This window comes from Rattus rattus, chromosome X (assembly GCF_011064425.1).
Source record: "Rattus rattus isolate New Zealand chromosome X, Rrattus_CSIRO_v1, whole genome shotgun sequence".
Classification (NCBI taxonomy): domain Eukaryota; kingdom Metazoa; phylum Chordata; class Mammalia; order Rodentia; family Muridae; genus Rattus; species Rattus rattus.
The window spans coordinates 107,845,082-107,867,065 of record NC_046172.1 but is presented as its reverse complement, the minus strand read 5'-3'; the positions used below and the strand labels follow the sequence as shown (position 1 = coordinate 107,867,065).

The following is a 21,984-nucleotide window of genomic DNA, read 5'->3' as shown; positions in this document are numbered from 1 at the left end:
GTATACACAGTCCAGCACATAGTCCCTCCACGTGGTGGTTGACAGAGTCTGGCTTGTCCAGCTATTTTAAAGAACCCATGTTGTCTTTGCAATGGTAAACTTTATACACGGGCACGGATTAAGGATAAGAATACATTGTTTATTTTTATATTTTTTGATGAATGTAGAGTCTCTCTTGTAAAACCCAAATAAATAAGCCTTTTGATTAAAACAATGGCTGAGTGTATTTTAAATTTTTGATGTCCTCAAGGACTTAGAATGATGAGTGAAGCAGCTTGGCAGCACGCTGTGTTCTTTAGAGTTAAGTGGGGTGCTCCAGCTCCTTATAGGGGAGAAAGAGCGAATTTGAGTCTAGTAAATTCATTACCAAGGTGATATCCCCAGGTAATCTGTTGACCCTGGAAGCAATAAGAAAGGAGTTTAAATTATGGATCCGACTCTGATCCTGGATAGAAACTCATGGTGTAGTGTGAGCTATCTCTCTGAGAGACTGGATGGTATACTCTGATCTAAAAGATTGCACTTCCTGTTTCTGAATATGGATACAGAAAGGACAAATGGCTGGGTAATTAATGACTCCCGAAGATCTTCAGTGGAAGGATAGAGACATGTGTCACCATGTAGAGAAAGGAAAGATCACACAAAAAGCAAAAGAAATATATGAACAAAGACTGTGGGTTTATGAGTGTAATTTGAAACCTGCTCTGACAACCTAATATCTAGGCAATGAAAATGGAAATGGTCACAAATGAAGGTGGAAAAATTTCTGCCACCATATTCTGCATCCGAACACTTGTTTTTAAGGTACTAATTCTTGCTTCTTGGTAACTTTCTGAACAGGCATTCTGGAATATCGTCAGCCCAGTGGAGAAAGGTAGTCTCCACTTTCCTGTCCATCTTTAAACTGAGACTACTTCAGGTAGTCATGGCAATCAGTCACCAGTGTCTCATTCCAGCCTCTCTTGGAGAAGTGATAGTATCACTGGCATAAGAAGTATGTGCAGGCAGGCACAGATGTCAGTGCAAAGGCTTGTTGGAGTCAATTGACAGTCAAGAAAGAGAGAAGAAGCCTTGCTGAGTGATAGGATTTAGCACGTGGCCTTTTGTATTCTTTTATATTAGTTAACTTTGGATATATATAATGAAGGGATTTACTTGTCTATGTGCCACCTATTGGAGGCTGTGCCAGTTCCAAACATGCCCTAACGTGTTTAAGTGTATGGAATCATTAAAAATACTCTAGCCCCCATTTTCACAGGAGTTCCGGCCTGTAGGAGTGCAGGAGAATGAGGATTTATGCCATTTAAAACTTTCTTGCCTTTGGGTTGCTGAGAGCTGTCTCCATACCCTTTGACTGTTGGCATCACTGAACTCTGAGTGTTCAAGTGACCCTCATCTTCACAGAGGAAGCGTCAACGATCTGCAGAGTTATGCAGTGCTTAGCTGCTAGAAGCTACCTCTGAGAGAGTATTTATAACCACGTAGTTCACAAATGTAGCTCAAACCTATTTAACTCCTTGCTAATGGGATCATAATTTAATGTAAGTGCAAAGAACAAATTCAATAATGCATGCATATAACATTAGGACTTGAAAGCTGCGAGTCATTTTTCTAAGGGCCTAACAATGCTAATGACTAAAATGTATTGATGACCATCTGTGCTCGCACAGCAGCCTCAGAAGTAAACTTGAGATATGGAATTAAATCCAGCAGTGTTTCCATATGATAACTTCTCATATTCAAAACAAAAGAAACTTTGATTCTACAGATCACAGATTTCCCTGGTGAATTTCTGTCAAAAACTAGACCTCTTTCTAGCTTATGTCTCTAAAAAGCAAAACAATTATTTCGCATAGCCTAACTATGTGGGAAGATTCCTTACTCAATTTTTTCTCAACGAAGAGTAGGGATTGAGAGAAGATACTAAGATGGAAAAATAATTGACATATGTCAGTGAAAAAACCCACTGTAAATGTGACTCCCACTTGTTGTCCAAGTAAGCTTTAAAAACTCCATTTTAACATGCATTAGAAGTTCCCATCATCAAATGTGGTTGGTATTTATCATGTGTAAGTGTGTTTTATTTAGTTTATTCCAGGAGTACCAAGAGAGGCCAGAAACTCAAATAATGAACATTTCTGAAGACATTAACTCTTCAGGCTACAGATAATCAATTTTAGCTTCTATTTAAATATTGATAGAAAGAAATGGTGGCTATATATATCCAACTTAAAACTTGGAACAGACTGCCAATCCAAAGGTACATACCAATCTCTTTCCACACACATTCTAGCAGCCACACATCATGCCTGCGTTCCTAGTAGTGATGTCAGACAGGAAACACTAGCAGTCTTACTATGAGTGTCTGTGTATATTGATATACATATAGACACTGTATATATATGTTTATATACACATATGTATATATAATATGTATATACTAAGATATAGTATGCTGCTGCTTTAGATCAATATTTGAGATGCATTTTAGTGCTAGATAAAATGTATAAAAAATGTTAGTCCAACACTTAGACCGCATTTTTGCCATCTCAGACTAATGGGTACCAGCCTCATGTGCCAAGGGCCAAATGCTATACCGCTCTCTAAAAAGTCAAAAGAGAATGAATTTTAACTGTTCTTTACAAAAATTTCCCCCCACACTGTTCCACCAACCCCCAACTCCCACCTTAATAAAAATAACTTAGGTGCATTAAATAGTTCGTATTTCTTTTGATGGCTGTCCTACCTTCAGACAGTGTGGTTCTACAATCTCTTCAAATGAAATGAAACTCAATAATTTTCTCCTCAAGGGGAAGGGAAAGATATGCATCATTTCACTCTTTGCCATGGCAACAGCGTCCTTCCTCTTGGCAACTGTGTAACATCATTCTTACCTTCTTGTTTTTCAATCCTGCTGTTCTTTCTGTAGCGCTGGTGTTGGATATTTTGGTTATTGTTTGTCAATAAGAAACATATTCATGTTATCAGAATAGCAACATATATAGTCAATAATGTCCTAATCATAGGAATTATGCTAAGGCCACACAGTCAATTGTGTTTAAGTCAAAGAATGAAATAAACGGTATTTTCTTTGTGGATTACATTTTTCCTCAATGGTAGAATTTATTTTTCTAGCATCACTTGCAAAATCATTGGTTTTGGCAGTACTGGACTGGTTCAGTTCTTAAGACAACTGGTCCCTTGCTTGAAGTAGTCATTTGAGAGAAAGTGAGGATTTGCTCTTGGGAAGAAGACCTGAATCAGTTCAAGTAGCAAATTTAGTCACTAGCATGAAAAAAATTGTCAGGGTCTTCATATTTCCAGGAGGCAGTACCAGCACAGAAACATGCAAACCAATGAAGAGTATAGTATACTCACCCTACTCCTTGATCCCAAACCAGTCTTGGGGATTCACAGGAACTTCTGCTAAGACCCAGGAAGTGTCATCGTTCTGTAATGGTTCTTGCCTATACACATAACAGTGTCAATAAAGTATCATTGGGATCCATCTTAACCCTGGGCATCCAAAGTGTCAACCTTTAGGAGTGGCTCCTGCCAGTGAAAGATCCACTTTTGTTGCAGATAAAGGCAGATGCAGATTCACATCCATTCCCTAAGTCCCAAGATTGTCAAAGAATTCTGGGTGTGGAAGAGAAGCAATTAAGAGATGGTGGCATAGGAGAGGAAAATTGTAGACAAACACAGGAGGAGAAATACATACAAAACTGAAGATCTCAGGTTATACATGTGGGAAAAACAGTTATAGTCTCATTCCTTTAGGTAGCACCAACTATGGATCTCAGGGAATTTGGAACAGGCTACCTCGAAGTGCCATTTTTTACTGTCTCTGAATGGAAGACTTGCTAAGCAAATGTACAAGATTACTTTTTTTTAAGAAAAAATATTGATATAGGGAGGAGGAAGCAAACTGTTGAATTTCTTAAGAGAACAAACTTTAAATGTACGTTCAAAGCACACAGATGAAAGCAGATACAACTAATTTCAGGGAGCTTTTGAATCTATTAAATAAATTTATTTATTAAATATTTATTAAATAAATATTTTTATTTATATGAATCTATTAAGACAAATCCCATGATTTTTCTCAATGTGTGTGGCACATTCTTGTTGTTTTCTTCTAGTTTTTATATATTTCAATTTCAACTACATTTCTTTATTGATATTTTACACTATTTCCTATGTCTTACAAGTGAAGGTACCTTCATAATACTTATTGTAGTCAAGGAGTTCAGAATGGTTCCATTTAAACATTCTGTTTCATTGTTCTCAAAGGCATGCAATGTGTGCTGTTCTTTTTTTCATCTTTGAAAGTATAGATACTAGAAGTCTATTTAAATCCATTGATGCAAATCTAGGCTGAGATAAGATAGGTTTTGTAATATCTTATTACTCCCGGTACAAACAGCATGTTTTTACTGACATTCTTATGCGTGAAGGTATATAGAAAGACTAAGCCGGTATCATTTACTTAAGATTAAGGGAATGAAGTTAGGTGGGTGGAAGGACTAGAATGTAAGACTGTGAGATGGTTGGTAGATAGCTGTGGAAGAAAGTTAATGCCTTTATATGAGAACTCAGAAAAATCACTATCTGCTCTGTTTTACCGTGACAGACTTTCATCAGCTGTCTCTCAAACCTCTAGTGATCTAGGTTTATAGCTGGAACAACCTACAAGCCACTTAATTACTGCATTTTCACACGCCTTACAATAAAGCAGCCACACAACAGGGTGATTTGTGGGTTGAAAATTCCCAAACCACAGTCTTTGTTTCCAGGATTTATCTCTGTACATTTATAGATCATCAAGGGCAGATCAGGCATAATTTGGCCAGGATTTATTAGCTTAGACTTGAGAAATTGGTCCAGGCCAGCAGTATTTTGGGTCTAGCCTGTGGGCCTTATTCAGGAGCTACTCCAGTTAGTGACCCCTTTTTTAATTCTCTGTATTCAGAAAAGAAAATAGTGTGTCTATTACATTAGATTAAGAGTGTACTCATTTTTGACAGCATGAAAAGTTCCTGTTCTTTCCATAGCATAGTAAAATTTGTAGAATATGCTCAGAATGCATGCTGTCTCATGTTAGAAGGGAAAAGTCAACAATTTAACATAATTGCCCATTTATCATAATTTAAAGGTTATAGGAGCAAGACAGAGAGCTAAGTAATACAGGTATTTTCCCCTTTGCTGGTTTCAGAGATAATAGGTGTAAAAATGTTTTTGAAATAGTGAAGGTACTTATAAATGTCAGGTTTTGTGATTATTGTCATTTTTAGTAATCAGTACCGAGGGCTAGAATGGCTTAAATATGCCATTTGCCTAGTAACCGAGGTGATCGAGAATGAGCCTGATTCTTACAGAAACTTATCACATGCAATCAGGTTCACACCATTCATGGGTGGGTAGCTGCGATAACTTGCTCTCTGCAACATTATCAGAAGAGGTGAGCCTGAAAGTCAGAAGAGATGTGTGATGGCATTGGCTGTGTGACCTTCTCAAAGTCAGCACCACTTCTGGATCTCACTTGCCCTATGAAATGATGGTACATCCAGGGGTTATTTTGTCGTGTTAACTGGGGACAAGAATCAATAAGGAAGTGTAATTCTGAAGCCATTTTGCTAATAGGATAAAACTTTCTTAATGTGAACTAGCACAGGGGAAGAATTGTCAGAACGAGGGAAGCAAATCCTGAATTACAAAATATGTCTGAAGCATGACATTTTCTCCTTTTAATTCTGTTTTGTCATTCAGACTGCTATAAAGCATTGCTTTATCAGAGGTCCCCATGAGAACTATTTTTCGTGGGTAGATTTAGAATGAATATGATTATATGTGATGAGTGCTTCCAACCTTTGAAACAAAAAGGTTTGTTCTCTCAAGAAAAAAATTCAACTGACAGTCTAGTCTAAACTCTTCATTTGCTTAACAAGTCTCTCTTGTCCACATACATTGTCCTATAAATTTACTTTGTAGACTGGTCCTTGTCTAGTTTATTCCATAGTAATAATGAAAGCACTCCGAGTTAAAGAGGTTTCAGTGCATTTCTACCTTCTGAATGGATTCATGTTGGATGGTACCCACGAAGTAGTAGTGAAACACAGTCACTTAAGTTCATTTCTTGCTCCTCCTTGTGCTCACTCTCGGAAAAAAAGCAGGTGGCAAGAAGGAAGAATATAAAGCAGGCTCCTTGATAATTCCCAGGCAGAAGAAGCAGTTGTTGGATATGCAGCTTTGATCCCACTATTATCCATAGTTGAGAATGGAGTTGGCTTATTTCAAAAGGTAAATTGAAGGGATGACCAAGAAAAGTAATTGGAAAGTGGCCTGGCAGGTAGCACTATGGCTAAAGAAGTTTGAAACAATTAGGATCTACTGAAATATTTTCTATCTGCATGCCAAATTTCAGAAAAATCTGGAAATTGTAAGTTAGCAATAGAGTTACTAGATAAAACTCAGAGACAATACTGAGAAAAGAACACAGAGTGTGATTGTTGGTTATAATTAGCAAAAAGCTAGTTTAACCTTTTGGGATCTTCATGATACTAAATCATTTCATGAACAGTAAAGGTCAGTCAAATCAGTTCAGGTTTGGTTTTGTTTTCGAGTGTGTGTGTGTGTGTTTTGAGTGTGTGTGTGTGTGTTTGCGTGCATGCCTGTGAGTGTGTGTGTGTGTGTGTGTGTGTGTGTGTGTGTGTGTGTGTGTGTGTGTGTGTGTGTGTGAAACATCAAACGCCTGGTTATTGTAAAACTTCTGGGTACTTCTGGGCACTGTGTGGATTATTTAGAGGCATCTTGATTCAGTCCATGGCTTCTCTGCATGATGAGTTCATGAGAACAATGTATCCAATCCAGCTTCGTTTTCATTCTGTAACTCACTTGGATAATAGAATTAGGTTCTCGGTGGCCCGCTAATACCATGAGAAAAGTGCTGGGAGGAAGGTGCTAAACACTTTAGGCATCAGCATAGCCATTGTGAAAACCAAATGAAGCAAATGATTGGCTAAATTTTCAGTGTCATCGTCAGTTTACATTGGCGAGAAAGGAAGTCACTGCTTTTTGGCACATAGTAAAACCTTGATTAATTGGAATCCATAGGGATGGATGGGATTGTTAATAAGAATACTTCACTTTTGGCTACTGACATGCTGCCTTAAAATGCTTGTATCCACTCTCATGCCTCAGGGAAGTAGCCTCTAATGTTTGAGTGTCAATCCAGATGGAGAGAAGTTATAGGAGAAAGCTCTAGCTGCAGTTATCACTTGGCAACTATGTTAAAACGCAATTCCTCGAGGTCTTCTCATTTTGGATATCATTAAAGTTTCTCATCAATGGAAGTTTGGAACCGGGACTGACCATTCAGGCCACCGGTTCAGTGTATTCTTGTTAATCAAGGTTTTACAAGAAAAGGCCTTGCCAATGCTTGGTAAGATTATCAATAGGAGTTGTTTTAAAATTTGCTTCTTTGAAAGTGCTCTGGATCAGTGTTTTCAAACCCACATTATACTGCAGACTGGCAAACTAGCTTTTTTGCCAGAATTTCAAGGGATGGAGAAGAAAAGAGAAGAGCAGAATTACAAGTATTGTCTCTGAAGGAAAAAAGTTTTGGCTTGCCTGTCTGTTGCTCTGTGGTTGGGAAGCACTGTTCTTCACCTTAAGATGACCATGGTATCTTGGTTGTGCAAGAGCTGATCTCTCCTGTTTCAGTATCATTCGCATGCCCCACGGGCCATGGAGAAATCTGTTTTCCGGTCTTCTCCTGTACTTACCCGAAATGTCTCTCCATGACTTGGTGTCTTGGTCTCTGAGAAAGCCCCTATTTCTTGTTGCTTTGTTGATGGCTACTCATCCATTCTAGCCCCGAAGAGTATTGGGAACCAAAGGAATGGCAAGTAAGATGGGTTTTCTCATGATGTCAACCTGGATAACAATTAGACCTACCTGAACCAAAAACATAGCTAAAGAGAAGCCAAATCAGGGATTCACACACAAGTAGTGTCACAGGCAATGCACACGTTCAAATACATGACAGCCCTTTTGCAAAGTCTCTGTATGTGGTGACCGATTAAAGAAAGACCCCACTTAACTTGAAATTGATCTTTCTCTTTGCTTTTCAAGTTAAGTGGGGCCTACTTAAATCAGCTAGCACATACAGAGAAGAATATTTCATCATTCATACAAGGAATAGAAGTCACTCCCACTCATTCAAGAAACTTCTGTGAGCAATCATCACATCCTAGAAAAAATAGCACCAAACAAATTATATCTTGTCATCTACGTGGCTGGATCTGATTTCTTACACAATTCAACTGAGGCAGAGAGGGGAGTCTCACAGGACACCCATGGGCTTTTGAAAGCCAAGGGCACCGAAGCTTACATAATGGCCTTCATATAGAAACCAGTCTAGCATGTGGGGAAAGGAAAGGGTGTGAACAGGGAGCCTCTGTCTGGGAGTTTAAGAAGGGACCCAAGTTAGATCAAAAATATGGGCTGTGCCCTAAAGTCTTTCTGGTTCCCAAAGCTGCCAGGCAGGGGAATAACCTGGTCATTCTACTTTCTGTGTGTGTCTCGTGCTCTCTCCTCAATAATAAGATAACAGTCTTGCCGATTACTCGTCACTAAGGGTACCCGGTTGTGGTGACATTGAGGCTGACCTTGGAGTCACCGCCCCCGCTGCCGCACTCTCCTTTGTCGTACCACCATTTGTTTTTCAATTTGTCCAAGAGGCCTTGCTCATTCAGTTTTAATACTGCCAGGTTAACAGCATTTCTTGAAACGATAAAACATAACTTGTAAGAAAATGCACAAATGCTTAGGAAATCGTTAACGTATAAAAAAGGAGCACAAGAGGACAAATTGGCTAAATTTCACAGAACGTGGAGCTATAAAAATGTCTGTACAGCAAATACAGGGTTAAATATTGGAAGGTGGCATGGAGGATAACATTTGCTCAAAACTGAAGTGTGCGGGATGGGGAAATTGTCTTTGAGAAAAAAAGTAACAAGAACACCACATCCATGCAATTAACATTCGTCACCATAACTTGGCTTTTACCATTTAAATTGAAAAAGCCGTTGAACTGTAAAATTAAAACAGCAACAAACAGTCAGAGAGGACAACACAGAGAGAGAGAACATTAAAAAAAATGGATGCATTAAATAGATGAAACCATAATTTACCGTCTTATTTAACTCCATGGAATATTGTAGATTTTAAACTTTTAAAAGTTACCTCAAAATCCACAAGAAAGAAAACGACAACAAAATGCATCAGGGTAGGTGGAATACTATAACAACATGGATATTGTTATATTATTCCACCCACCTTAATGCTGAGCCTTTAGGGGTTGCCACACCATAGCCTTTGGAATCCAGATTTCCACCAACTTTCATCGTATCGCACGGCTTTCTCTGCTCAATGTACTCGTTCATGGTCGACTCCAGCAGGAAGGCGAACTTTCCCTTGGACTTCCGAACTCGGGCTACCCCGTCAGCTGTTGTTTTGGTAAACACAGATGGCTCTGCGGATTTCATGTAAGACCACATTTTCTCATACACAGCAATTTTGGATCGCTGCAACAGAAAGATGACAATTCTTTGGGTGGCCAACTATGACATCACAAAGGGACACGTGTGCGGTAGAAAAAAAAACGTATTTGCTGTTTAAATTTTAAGTTTTGTTTGGGTGTGAGTGTGCCTGTGTGTGTATGTCTGAGTAGGCAGGCACCCTTAAATATTGGAAGAGGCTGGATATCCAATCCCTTGGAGATGGAGAGGCAGACAGTTGTGAGCTGCCTTACCCGGATGTTGAAAACCAAACTCTGGTCCCTTGGAAGACAGCAACTGCTCTTAGCCAGTCCCCAAACATTTTTTTTTTTATTACAGTCCACAGTCTCAAAGTCATGTTACACCATGGCTGTCCACTTACTTTCAGACATCTGTCAACATACTTTTTAAAACGGATTTCTCCAAATTGTGCTTATCCTTGCTAATTGTGACGCCCTCTGATGTTTTCAAATTCACTTAAAAATTCTAGTCATGGCCAGCTAACTTAGAGTCTGGTTTTGAAAGGCGTTTACTCATTTGAATTTTCTACTAGATGAAGAAGTCTCCCTAAGCCCCACCCCTACCTCAGGTATCCTGCTGTATGTTTATCCTGAATTTTGCCTGAAAAAAGTGATTGGAAGAGCATGGGAGGCCAGTTATGGTAAGAAAGTCCATCCTTGTTTTGAGACAATTTTTTGTTTTTTCTCTAGAACTTCTTTCCTTGGCCCTACCTTCTAGAGCTATGGACAATAATTCTGTGTTCCTCATGCTGATCCTTCAAATATTGCAAGGGCTTTATTATGTCCCTTCCTGATTTCATTGGGTTAAATTGTATTGGCTTCTACTGCTTCCAAAATTCTCAGAACGTTGTCCTTTCAACCATAAGCAGCTCATTTGAATTTGTGATGTCTCTTTTAAATTGGAATGTTTAGAAATAAACCAGGCACTACTGAAGTATGACCATGATAGAATAAACAAAATGTTTGCTTTCTGTCATTGGAGCATTATTTTTTAATAACGGGGTTTAAAGTTGCATTAGTGTATTTAGTCATGCGTCTACACTCCCAACGAATATTTATTGAGCACCTATTGGAGTTGTAAGGTTGAATAGTACAGTTTCCTTTCAAATGGAAGTGTCACAAAAACTGCTAATTTTTTCTAAGAGTCCAAATCACCTTTGTCTTGACCTTCTCAGGTTGAATTTAATCCTGTTAAAGCTCATTTAAGTTAGGTGGTGCTGAGAATGTGTAGCAAATACTTAATATGTTTGTAGCCCCATGAGTGTCCCAGTAGAGAATATAAAGGAAGAATGATCACAATGACCAGAACTTGCAATTAGATTGGTAGCTTGATCCTTAAGAAGAATTCTAGATAGAAGCTATGAGATGACATTTAATCAGAGATGAGGGTATGGTAAAACCCACAAACATATACCATAATTTCAAGTGTCTTTCTGTGAGCTTTTCTGGCACTCATCCTGGCTAGTTTTTTTTTTCTTTTTTTTTCAGAGCTGGGGACCGAACCCAGGGCCTTGCGCTTGCTAGGCAAGCGCTCTACCACTGAGCTAAGTCCCCAACCCCCTGGCTAGTTTGATATGTCGTTTACTTGCTCATTTTTGGACTTTGGTCACCTACATTGAACCTTTTCATTTTTTCTTTTGTTATAATATGCTCCTCCTTTCTCCAGCTCCTGTCATACTCCCTGAACATTACATTTTTTTTTGAGACCTGCCCAGGCTTATGGAAATGGGTCCTGGAATCCCCAGAGCTGCCTCCATGAAAATGAAGCCTCATGTTTATGGCAGTTAGACACTCGTGGAGACCCTCATGGAGTCACTGAAGTGGCACACTGAGATAGAAACAGGTTAAGATTGCATAAAGTACAAAAGAAGGAAGCCGGATGGCTAAAGCTGAGTGAGCGAACAGAAGACTGATAGAAAATGAGTGTAGGAAGATACTCAGGTCAGAGCCTCTAGGTCATGATTAAACAGTTTGGATTTACTCTATACAAGATCAAAAACTGTTGGAAGATTTTGCAGAGATGTGTACATATGTGTGTGTGTGTGTGTGTGTGTGTGTGTGTGTGTGTGTGCGTGTGTGTGTTAGCATCCAATTATTTTTTTTAAAAGAGTACTCTGACTGCTGTGTAGAGAATGCCTAGAAGGTGGGCCAGAGTAGAAGCAAGGACATTACTTTGAAGGCTATTCTAAGAGTTCAGGGTACAGGTGCTGGTGGACAAGACTAAGATAGAATCAATGAAAGAGGAAATAAGAGGTTAGGTTCCAGAGTTGCTTTGAGGGAACAGAAACCAAGCCTTTCTGATGGACAGCTCCAACTGATGGGCCTAAAGATAACTTCTCATAAAATATTAGAAAACCTGACTCTCGCTTCCACTCAACCACTGAACACCTAAGCTAGAAAGTTCGGTGCTACTTTTCCCTCTCCTCTTCACTACTTCTATGTAGAAATGCTGCGAAAGCTGTCATCTCAACTTCCTCTACCGTTGCAGTGGTTCTCTATGCCAAGCCATTGATCCTTTTGTTTTGTTCTTGTCTCTGTTGTCTCCCTATTAACTTGAGATCCTCTTGCTTAATTTCTCGATTCATCTGATCCTTCTAAGGTACAAACTGAATCTCATTACAACCATCCTTATAATTCTCTACAATTTTCTTAAAAACCGCAGAGCAAAATTTAGTCTTATGTCTGATATCTCCTCTGATCCAGTCACACTGGACTGCACACCATTGGCTGAAATCGGCCATATAGTAGTTTCATGTCTTATATGCCTTTGATTATGTTTTTGCTTTCTGCCTGAATTACCTCATTATTCCTGTAACATCCAGAACCAGTGCTATGTTTTCTTATATCTTTCCTGTTCTCACCTCCTTGATGGTTGCTCAGTCTTCTGCTGCACAGCCCGCTATATTATGTTAATGAGAGTTGGCTACATTATCTGTCTTTCCTCTTGTTATTTGAGGATTTCTTGAGAACCAAGTCTATGCTCTATTCATTTAACTAGCTGTGTTGGCAGTTAGTACCATTTCACTCACTGTGGTCACCAATGACACGCTTATTTAATAATAAATTTAGGCCCGGTCAGGGTGATAACCGCATTATTGTCAAAACATTGCAAGATGAAGCTGGGTGGTGGTGGTGCACATCTTTAATCTCAGCGCTTAGGAGACAGAGTTCTGTGCGTCTCTGAGTTGAGTGCCAGCCTGGTCTACAGAGTGAGTTCAGGGATACACAGGGATACACAGAGAGACCATGTCTTAGAAAAGAAAAGATATTGAGAGGACTAAAAATTTCCACCACACCTCATTTGTCTAAAGATGATTGGACCTTGTCTTTTGCTAAGCCTATCAACTGCTAAATAAAGATATAAACTTTGCTTTGCAAAACTCTTTAAAATACTACTTAGGAGCCAGAGTTGATGGCACACACCTGTAATTTTAACCCTTGGGAGGATGAGATAGGAGGATAAAGAGTTCAAGGCCGGAAAAATGGTACTTAATCTGACTTTGTATCTGCCCATACCAATTATGTCCCCACTAATGCTCCTTTAGTAAACAAATAGTTAGAAGATTTAAATCTCACTCTTAGACTTGTATGTTCATATCATACATTATCTTCATCTGGTGATTTCCTTTCATAAGGAAGTACCTTGTCATGTAATGACAACTTCATGGCTTTTTGCCTCTCAAATTAAGAAAAAGTAAATAATTCAGATATACATAAATATATGAAAATAATTTAATAACAGAGATGTGCCTTCTAGAGAGTTTAAGAAATTAAGCATCTATAATTATTTGAAATTGACCTATCTGTCTTTCATAATCATGTGTCTTTCTCTTCTTGCTAAGGGTAACCATTGTCAGAATTTGGTCTTTATTACCAACTTGCATTTCTTTATGTTTTTATCAGAAAAAAAGCCTATTTTATAATGGTTACATAACCCTTCAATCTGTGACTATACTATACTTACAACTTTCCACCTTATTGTCATTAACGACAACACTATGTTGGGCATGCCCTTTTGTGTAAATAGATTTTTGTGTATTCTTTGATTTTGCCCAATCAGAGATGACTGTGAAGTGTGCAAGGACGGAGGAGGTTGCAGAACAACTTGTGTCCTACATTATTAGCTAAGCAGCCATTACAATCATAGATAGATTTATAAGCAAGAGGCAAGGCAGTCCATGAACGAAGCATGCTATGTTTTGGACTAATTCACTTCAATTTAGTTGAGTTCTTTGAATACTGATGCAGACTTAAAGATTTATTCCTTTAGGTAATAATGGCTTTCCAGGAAAATAAATGGCAGGGCTTGAGGTGGGTACTTTAAATGTATGTGCTGTACTCATAGCACCCAATAAAGGGTACAGTAATGTCAAATCAGTCAGTGGCAGAAGTGATCAGGCCATGGTTGATGACTAGTTTCTGAAAGTTAGAAGCAGGAAGAAGAAAATGACTCAGAAGTGAGGAAAATTAAGCTGTGGCATTTATCTTCCTAACTAGTATTTAACTGATGGCATGACATTCAGATAAAAAAAAAGAAGAAAAAATAAAATAAATTTAGAATTTTTTTTGCTTTTAGAGACTATTTTTTTTGGCTGAAATACCAATGGCAATAAAAGGGATTGAATGCTAGTTCAATCATCTGAACTTCAATTTAAAAAATTATGGCAGGATCTGTAATAACAAGTTCATTTTTCCAACTTGCCATGATTCATTTCCTTCATCCCATACAGCACAATGTTGTCTCAAAAAAGGGGAAAAAATAGAGTCACTTATGTAGCAAGGCCATGAGACAGCACTGCTAGGTAATTAGCAAAGGAAATCCAAAGGCAAAATACATGAATGGAGGAGGAACAGATTAATTAATCCATAAGAGTAGGTCGAGTAGAGCTCTAGCATTAATGACTTCTGTAGCCAGAGTTCTAAGTCTTTGCATGCAATAAAGAATGAAGATCAAAGAGGTACTTTTTGTGTGTGTGTGTGTGTGTGTGTGTGTGTGTGTGTGTGTGTGTGTGTGTGTGTGTGCAGATAAAAATTTGAATCTTGGGACTTGCAAATCTGTTATGTGGAAGCAAGTGATTAGTGACTCGCTTGCCAGTCAGGTCACGGGTCTGACCTTGCACCTCTTTGTAATAGTGGCATTTGTTTCCAGTTACTGTAATCCAGTGGTGATGCAGTGATAAAAGAATTTTTCTGTAGACAAATGGGGAATATGGAAGAGAGCAAAAGGCGCAAGGGGCGGATACACAAGAAAGGTTGGACAAAGGAAAGGAAGGGGGAAATGATGGGATTGCAATCTCAAAATGCATGGAGCCAGAATGCTTGGGTCTGAATGCCTTTTGCTTGGTGCATACATTATCTAGCCTCTACATCTCAATTTCTTCGTTTGTAAAGTGGTATGGGTTTTAAGCATCTACTTCAAAAATTATTAGAAATTAACAGGTTAATGCATTCTTCGAATAGTGTCTAGAACGCCTGAACTGGAAAGAAGTGTGCCTTTTTATTTTAAAAATGGAGAAATATGCTTTAGTTAGTGGCAAAATACATTTCAATAGTATTATAAATTGCTTTAGTCCCATATTTGCAGAACCATGACTTTATAAGTGCTATCATATGGTTAGATATTATTAGATATCTAGGTCTATTTCTGCTAATGTCTGTGATCTGCTATTAACAAAAATCATTATCAAGTGACTTTTGATTTTTAGACTTTTGATGGTGAAGGAAGCACACATGCATGCGCGCGCGCGCGCGCGCACACACACACACACACACACACACACACACACACACACACACGAATCTGCCATGGCTTACATTGGAGTCCAGAGGATAAAGTACTTAACTTGGTTCTCTCCACCGTTTGGTTCCTGGAGATTAAATTCAGGTCATCAAGCTTGGTGGACGTGCCTTTTTCTACTGAGCCATCTCACCAGCCTAATTTTCCTTTTAAAATTTAGGGGGTTTTACAGTATATCTGAGTCTTATACATTAAAACTACCATGAACCAGAGCCCTGTTCCCAAGGAAAACTATTTAGTACACATTTCTACTTTTCCTATTTGTTAAGTTGGTCAATAGAACATCCAGTTGCCGTCAGTAAACAATGTAGTAGCAGAGATCAGAGGCTCCTTCAAAGCCATCTTGCTCAACTTTCCATCCAATGAAGCCTCCTGTGTTCAAATCCCTCTGCTGATGAGGTACTCCTTCGCTCTTAAGAGGTAGGATTCTCTGTAATGGGGAAGGTCAAATTGAGAGAAACTTCTTTTTGTTGGGCTGGCCTCTCTTATCTTACCCTATTTCTGCCTTCTGCTTGAATCAAGCAATTCTTGCAATTCCTATTATCTTTCATCTTTCCATAGTAGTTAGCACCAATTCTTTTGCATAGAAAAGGTGATTCCTAGGCAAAGTTGAGCCTTCTTTTTTTTTGTCTTTGCAATCATAGAATCTGGTGATGATGCCTAGCATGTACCAAGCATCTCCACAGGTGTGTTTGTGGAATGAAAGGGGATTAGAGTGAAGTGACATCTACTCCAGCTAACTCTCCCCACTTTTCAGAGTAAAGGTTCTTTCTCTCTTTCCCACATAAATTTACCATCTTTAAATTACTTGCTAATTACTTCTTTGGTAGGTTATATATTTAAGGGCCCTCTTTTTGGTTATTTGTTTAACATGAATTCTAATCAAGTCTCCTTTCTGGTTATAATGGTCCAGATCTATTTTTAATTTTTCAAAGTCTGCTCCTAAAATATGTTACCATAGTTGACCATGACTGTGCTTGATATAATGTGATTAGCATGAAGGGAAATATTTCGTCTCATGATCTGGATATGAGAACAATTTTTCCCTTCAACAGACATTTGTCCTCACATGGATAATCTAGAAGTAATTGGATGAACAAATCAAACAGACCAATAAATCATTGTCAACAGAAACAAAATATGCAAATTTATTTTATGGTACCGGTTTGCTATCTACAGGACAAATTATTACGTTATTTCTAAGGAAATAGCTTGGGTGTTTGTAAGTTCTCTATGCCCCAAACACATATGAAAGAATAGTTTGAAAATGTAGTATGAAGTGATAGGAAAATGTCTTTGAGTACAGTGTGCCTAGTTTTCCTCAAGGGAGAATAAAACGATTTATTTATTTATTTGGTGACTGTTGTTACCAAACCACATTGATTTGTGTGCAAGACTAGCCTTGGATCTAAATGCCACAAAAGGGCTAGATTTGACTCTGGAAAGGTCACTTTCTACTTCCTCTATTATGTCATAGTCAGCCTCCTTCACAGAGCCATGCCACACCCCTTTTCTGGCAGCAGCCTTAGTTATCATTGAGGAGTTCACGGATACAAAAGGGGCTTCTGTGTCTTCTAAGGGATACATTTTTATTTGAATGGGTGTTCCATGTCCTCTGAAGGAATACAGGAGTTCTTGACATTTTAAAAAGCGTCTTTTAGGGCTAGTCTGTCATCTACAGGGCAGCAAGCAAGGCAAGTAAGATAAGAGATCGAAGGATTCATTTTTCATCTTCTAACTGTATTATATTATTTGACAGGTTAGTCAGTTTCATCTCTAGATTGAACCTTTCTTTAATAACGAGGTTGTAATGGTAAACTGCCGTGTGGCTTTTCTTCTGTGTTGTTTAGATCTTGTGAAATTTCTGGTTTTAATAAGGAGTCAGGTAGTATTGATAGCTGTTACAAGTTCAAAAAGGTATCTTTTTGCTGGCCTGGGCATTTACTGAATCCACTTACAGTGTGAGTCCTTCCTAATATTTACAGAGCAAATACTGGGATAGGGATAAGTGACCCTTATAAGGTAAGATGCTCAAAGGAAAGAGAGCTGATGACATAGGATCTCTGCTCCTCTTTCTGTCCCACCTCTTTTGCCTTTTGTAAGGTCTGATGGGGTTAGGAGAGAAAATTGCTCCTGTGTATCCTCGTGAGGAGACTGAAAGAGGTATAGTAAGGTATGAATAGTATAGGCCTGTTGTCAAGTTCCATAACATAGAAGCCTCACTTCCTTAGACACATTTTTTGTTGTTGTTTATTTATTTATTTTTTCATAGAAGGCCTTACCTACATGTAACCCAGGTTAAAATTCACTAGCTTAGCAGCCACCCAGCAGTAGCTTGCTACAATCCTATCTTACTCTCCTGCGCACTCATATTATAGTTGTCCACCACCACACCAAGCTCCAGACACTCCTTAGTTGTAATTCAGACAATGGAAATTCCTAATAGTAGGTCTAAGTACATGAAGGAGAGAGATTTGTGGCAAGAGTTTTGCCGGGGACACAGTGTTTCAGCTATTTGCCGTCCTTATTCCGAGCCCTTCCATTTCTCACTGCTGGAAGCAGGAGAAAATTGGATATCTTTAAATGGTATATTGGCCTCCACCTTTCTGGCTGCCAAGGTGATTTTACACATACCATCATCTCAATTATGCACCCCAGAAGCTCTTTCAGGCAGCTTTAGCAGCCATTGTTCATTGATTGCTGGAACTTGAGAGCCAAGAACAGTCTGGGCCCAGTAGGGCTCAATAAATATTGGTGGAATGAAACAATGAATTCCGGTTTTATGAATTAGGGAATCAAAGGGGAGAGCATAAGGGCAAGAGATGCTAGAAAAGACATTAGCCCATCCATTTTATTTGTCTCTATCCATGTGCCATAAAGTCACTTCAAATAGACAAGCCTGGGGGGAAACTAAGCTAGCTTTTCAGACAAGTACTGTCTTTCAGTTTCCTTTTGCTTCAACCAATGGCTGCCTTGTGACTGGGTATTGGTAAGAACAGGGTGAGGAGCAGAAGGAAATTCTTGCTAGGTTCTATTATTAGCTTTTCTATTGGTGGATTATGACTCTGTCTGAGTTATTTTGGGGGCTGGGCACTTAGATAACTTCAGTGGAATCAGACATCACTTTTTGCCTTGACACTGAGCTTTGCCCTCAACTGTCAAGAACTCATTGAAAATGCCTTTGCCTAACATTTTCACACTGCCATCTACAGTCCATGACAGGTTCTTTTCTGCCCAAGGAGTGCTATTTCAGATAACTCATTTCCAAATGGATAGGTTCAGCGAAATTTTCAGTGACCTCTTCAGTGTCCCTTGCAGGCACGCAAAGTCGGATTTCTATTCTGATTAATTCACCTTTGGCTTCTTTGGCCAAGCGAGTCTAAGCCTATTCCAGTTGCTTGAAAGTAGCCTGCTTTTCCACTCCAATTAGGTGTCAAAAAACTCTCCCGCAATCAGCTGTGATAAAATGGCACCTCTAGCATTTTGTTGAGGTACCTACCTTTTATGCCATTGGTATTGACAGTATTTGTTTATTATTTGTTTGTTTCGCTTACCATAATGGAACAATGCCATTTGAAAGCTTAGAACAATGGCTGTCACATAGTGTACCACCAGTAAATGTTAATTTAATACCTAAATGAACATTCGAAATTTAAGCTTAGCTTATTTTACAGTGAAGTACAAATTCTTTCCCTCTTCTCTACTTCTATAGCCTAGAGAAAAAAAGAGATAATTTTAAGGTACCATACGTAGGAACTGAGAGAATTTGCATTCAAATTTTCTTACCCATTATTTCAAACTGTCTCTTAGTGGAGGAATTACTATGATGAAATTGACCAAAACTGTCAGTGAAATGATTGAAGTTGAATTATTTTTTCTTTGGTTGAGTTTTACATTTTGACTTACTTTTGAATCATTATTCCCTTTGGTTTGCTCTTATATTGATGCTTTTTTATTTTGCAGTTTTGTACAAGCATAAAATGTATTCTGATTATACTCGTGAATTATTTGCCACTGGTAAGGTTCAGGGAGAGGCGAAATCATTGCTTTTACTGAAGACCCTGACAGGCTCCAATGCACCTATTGATGTGATTTTCTATAGTCTTAATCATCTCCAGTGGTTCATTTTTGAAGCCACATACCTGAATGTAAAGGCACAAATTAAAATAAACCTGCTAGTTTATCACAATGCTCTATATCCTACTATTAGAGATAATGGCTTCTGCTTGATTTGGGCAAGTTACTTAAATTTCTCTAAGATTCTAATGGCTGTCTTTGAAAAAAGATAGGATAGTCAATAAAATAATTCAGAAAAACTTCATACTAAAGGACTTGGTATATAATATGTTCTTAATCAATTATATTATGTCCACATGGTTACTGTGCTGGCTAGTTTTGTCAACCTCACACGAACTGGAGTTACCTGGAAGGTTGGGACCTTAACTGAGGAAATACCTCTGTCAGATTGACTGGTGGACAAAGTATGTCTGGGTGGCATTTTTCTTGACTGCTGATTGATATGGGAGATCCCAGCCAACTATAGGTGGTATCATCCCTAGGCAGATGATTCTGGGAGGGATAGAAAAGGTAGTTGAATGTGAGACCGGAATCAAGCCAGTAAGCAGCGTTCTTCTGTGGTTCCTGCCTCTGTTGCGACTCACCTCAATCATGAACTGTGATTGGGATACGTAAGCCAAATAAATTCTTTCTTCCCCCAAGTTGCTTTCTAAATAGAATTTATTTTTTTAGTCCAAGTATATGTGTTTATGTCTGTGTATGGGTATATTCATGAGTGTGGGTTCTTTGGAGGTCAGTGGAATCTGATGGTCTTGGAGCTGAACTTCCAAGTTGCTATGAGTGACCCATGTGGGTGCTAAGGAGCAAGCACCGGTCCTCTGGAAGAATAGCAAGCGCTCCCAATCACTGAGCCATTCCTCCAGCCCACAAGTTGCTTTTTTGTCATTGTATTTATCACGCAACAGAAAAATAATGTGCATGATTGATTTGGTTTGTTAGACAATTTGTGCCAGAACAATGTAAGAAAGACATGGGATACAACTATGTCATGGAGTGGTTGATGGCTCATTTTATTGTAAATTTGATAGGATTTGAAAATCACCATGGAAAGACACTTTTGGTTGTATCTACGAGGGTATTTCTAGAAAAGTTTAACTGAAGAGGGGAGATATACTTTAAATGTAGGCAGCTCTGTTCCTTGGGCTGGGGTCCTGGACTGAATTAAAAAGGAGAAATGGACTCAGAGGTATCATTCACCTCTCCCTGCTTCCTGACTGTGGGTACCATGCAACCAGTAGCTTCGTGTTCTAGTTGCCATACCTGTTCTGCCATGATCAACTGCATTTCCTGGAACTGTTAGCCACAAATATCCCCCACCCCGGCAGCTATCTTGTCTCAGCAGCAAGGAAAGTAACTAACACAAGACAGCAATGTAGGTCACTGGGGCACCTGGTGATCTGTGTGCAGACAGGTGCCAGTGAAGATGGTATCAGATTTGGCATTGTCAGTGCTCGGGAGGTACAGACTGATTCAGAACTGACTGGCTAGATGCTTTGTAAAAACTACCTTATAAGGCCACATGGGGCCATTAGAAGTTCAATTTCAATATAGTCATATTTCACCTTTCCTTCAAATAGTTGGATTTAGATTTAAGCCTTTTCTTCCTCTCTGGGTTAGGAGTGTTCCAGTAAGTATTATTTCTAAAGGCGCTATCCTGATTTAAAAAAAAAAAAAGTGGCTGGCTGGGGTTTTGTCTGGCAAACACACTGACTGTGAAAGCTGCAGGAAAATTGATTTCCTGGCATTTGTATGTCCTGGCATAGATACGCTGCATGGAAGCCCATAGAACCTTCTGGTAAATGCAGTAAGTGTGGGGGACTTCACAGAATGATTATGTCCCACTAATCCTCATCACTGGAGTCAAGGCAATGGTCACCATATGCAAAATGACAAAAAAAACCACTTATTTTTTTTGCTAATCTATTTAGATAAGTACAACATAGCTATTTAATCTGATAGACAACACCTAAATACAAACCAGCAGCCTTTTTTTTTTATATCCCTAGCCTTCAGGCTTATATACAGAGCTCACGATGTTTTTATTCTTCTCTAGCTAGTGTGAGTGATGTTGAGCACCTATGTGGTCATCTGTGCCCTGGAAGGGCCACCTGTCCATGGTGAATATGCAGGGATGTAGCACTTTTCTCTGTAGGCCATTGGTCTCCATGCTACAAAGAGTTGGCTTGTGTACAATTAGCTGTGTGATGTTACACAAATCAGTTAATTTCACTAAGCCCCAGGGGCTCTCATCTGAAAAATGAAGATAATAATAGTACCTGCCTCATAGTATAACTGCGATGATGAAATAAAAGACCGCCAATAACAAATTTAGCATAATTCATGACAACATAGGTAATATCATTTAATAGTTGCATCAGGCACCGGGCTAGATGTGGTAGGGAATGGCAGTGTGGAAGATGTGGTCCTTAGGCTCACGAAGCTAAAAGAGTTAACAGAAGTGTCATGCAATTGATCTCCCTATAACTGGGTTGTCCTTTATGCTAGTTCCTATCGACGCATGTCTACTTGA

General features: G+C 38.9%; 1 protein-coding gene across 2 annotated transcripts in view; it reads right to left on the bottom strand.

The window, feature by feature from the left end:
- Gria3 (glutamate ionotropic receptor AMPA type subunit 3) overlaps positions 1 to 21,984 on the bottom strand; it is a 281,842-nt gene that overhangs the window by 15,504 nt on the left and 244,354 nt on the right. The window contains exons 14-15 of one of the 2 annotated variants that reach the window (XM_032889649.1): positions 9,340 to 9,587; positions 8,670 to 8,784 (exon numbers count right to left, since the gene is read on the bottom strand). In XM_032889649.1, the coding sequence (XP_032745540.1) occupies positions 8,670 to 8,784; positions 9,340 to 9,587 (363 nt within the window). The remainder of the gene's footprint in view (positions 1 to 8,669; positions 8,785 to 9,339; positions 9,588 to 21,984) is intronic. The other variant, XM_032889648.1, reaches the window with a different exon arrangement.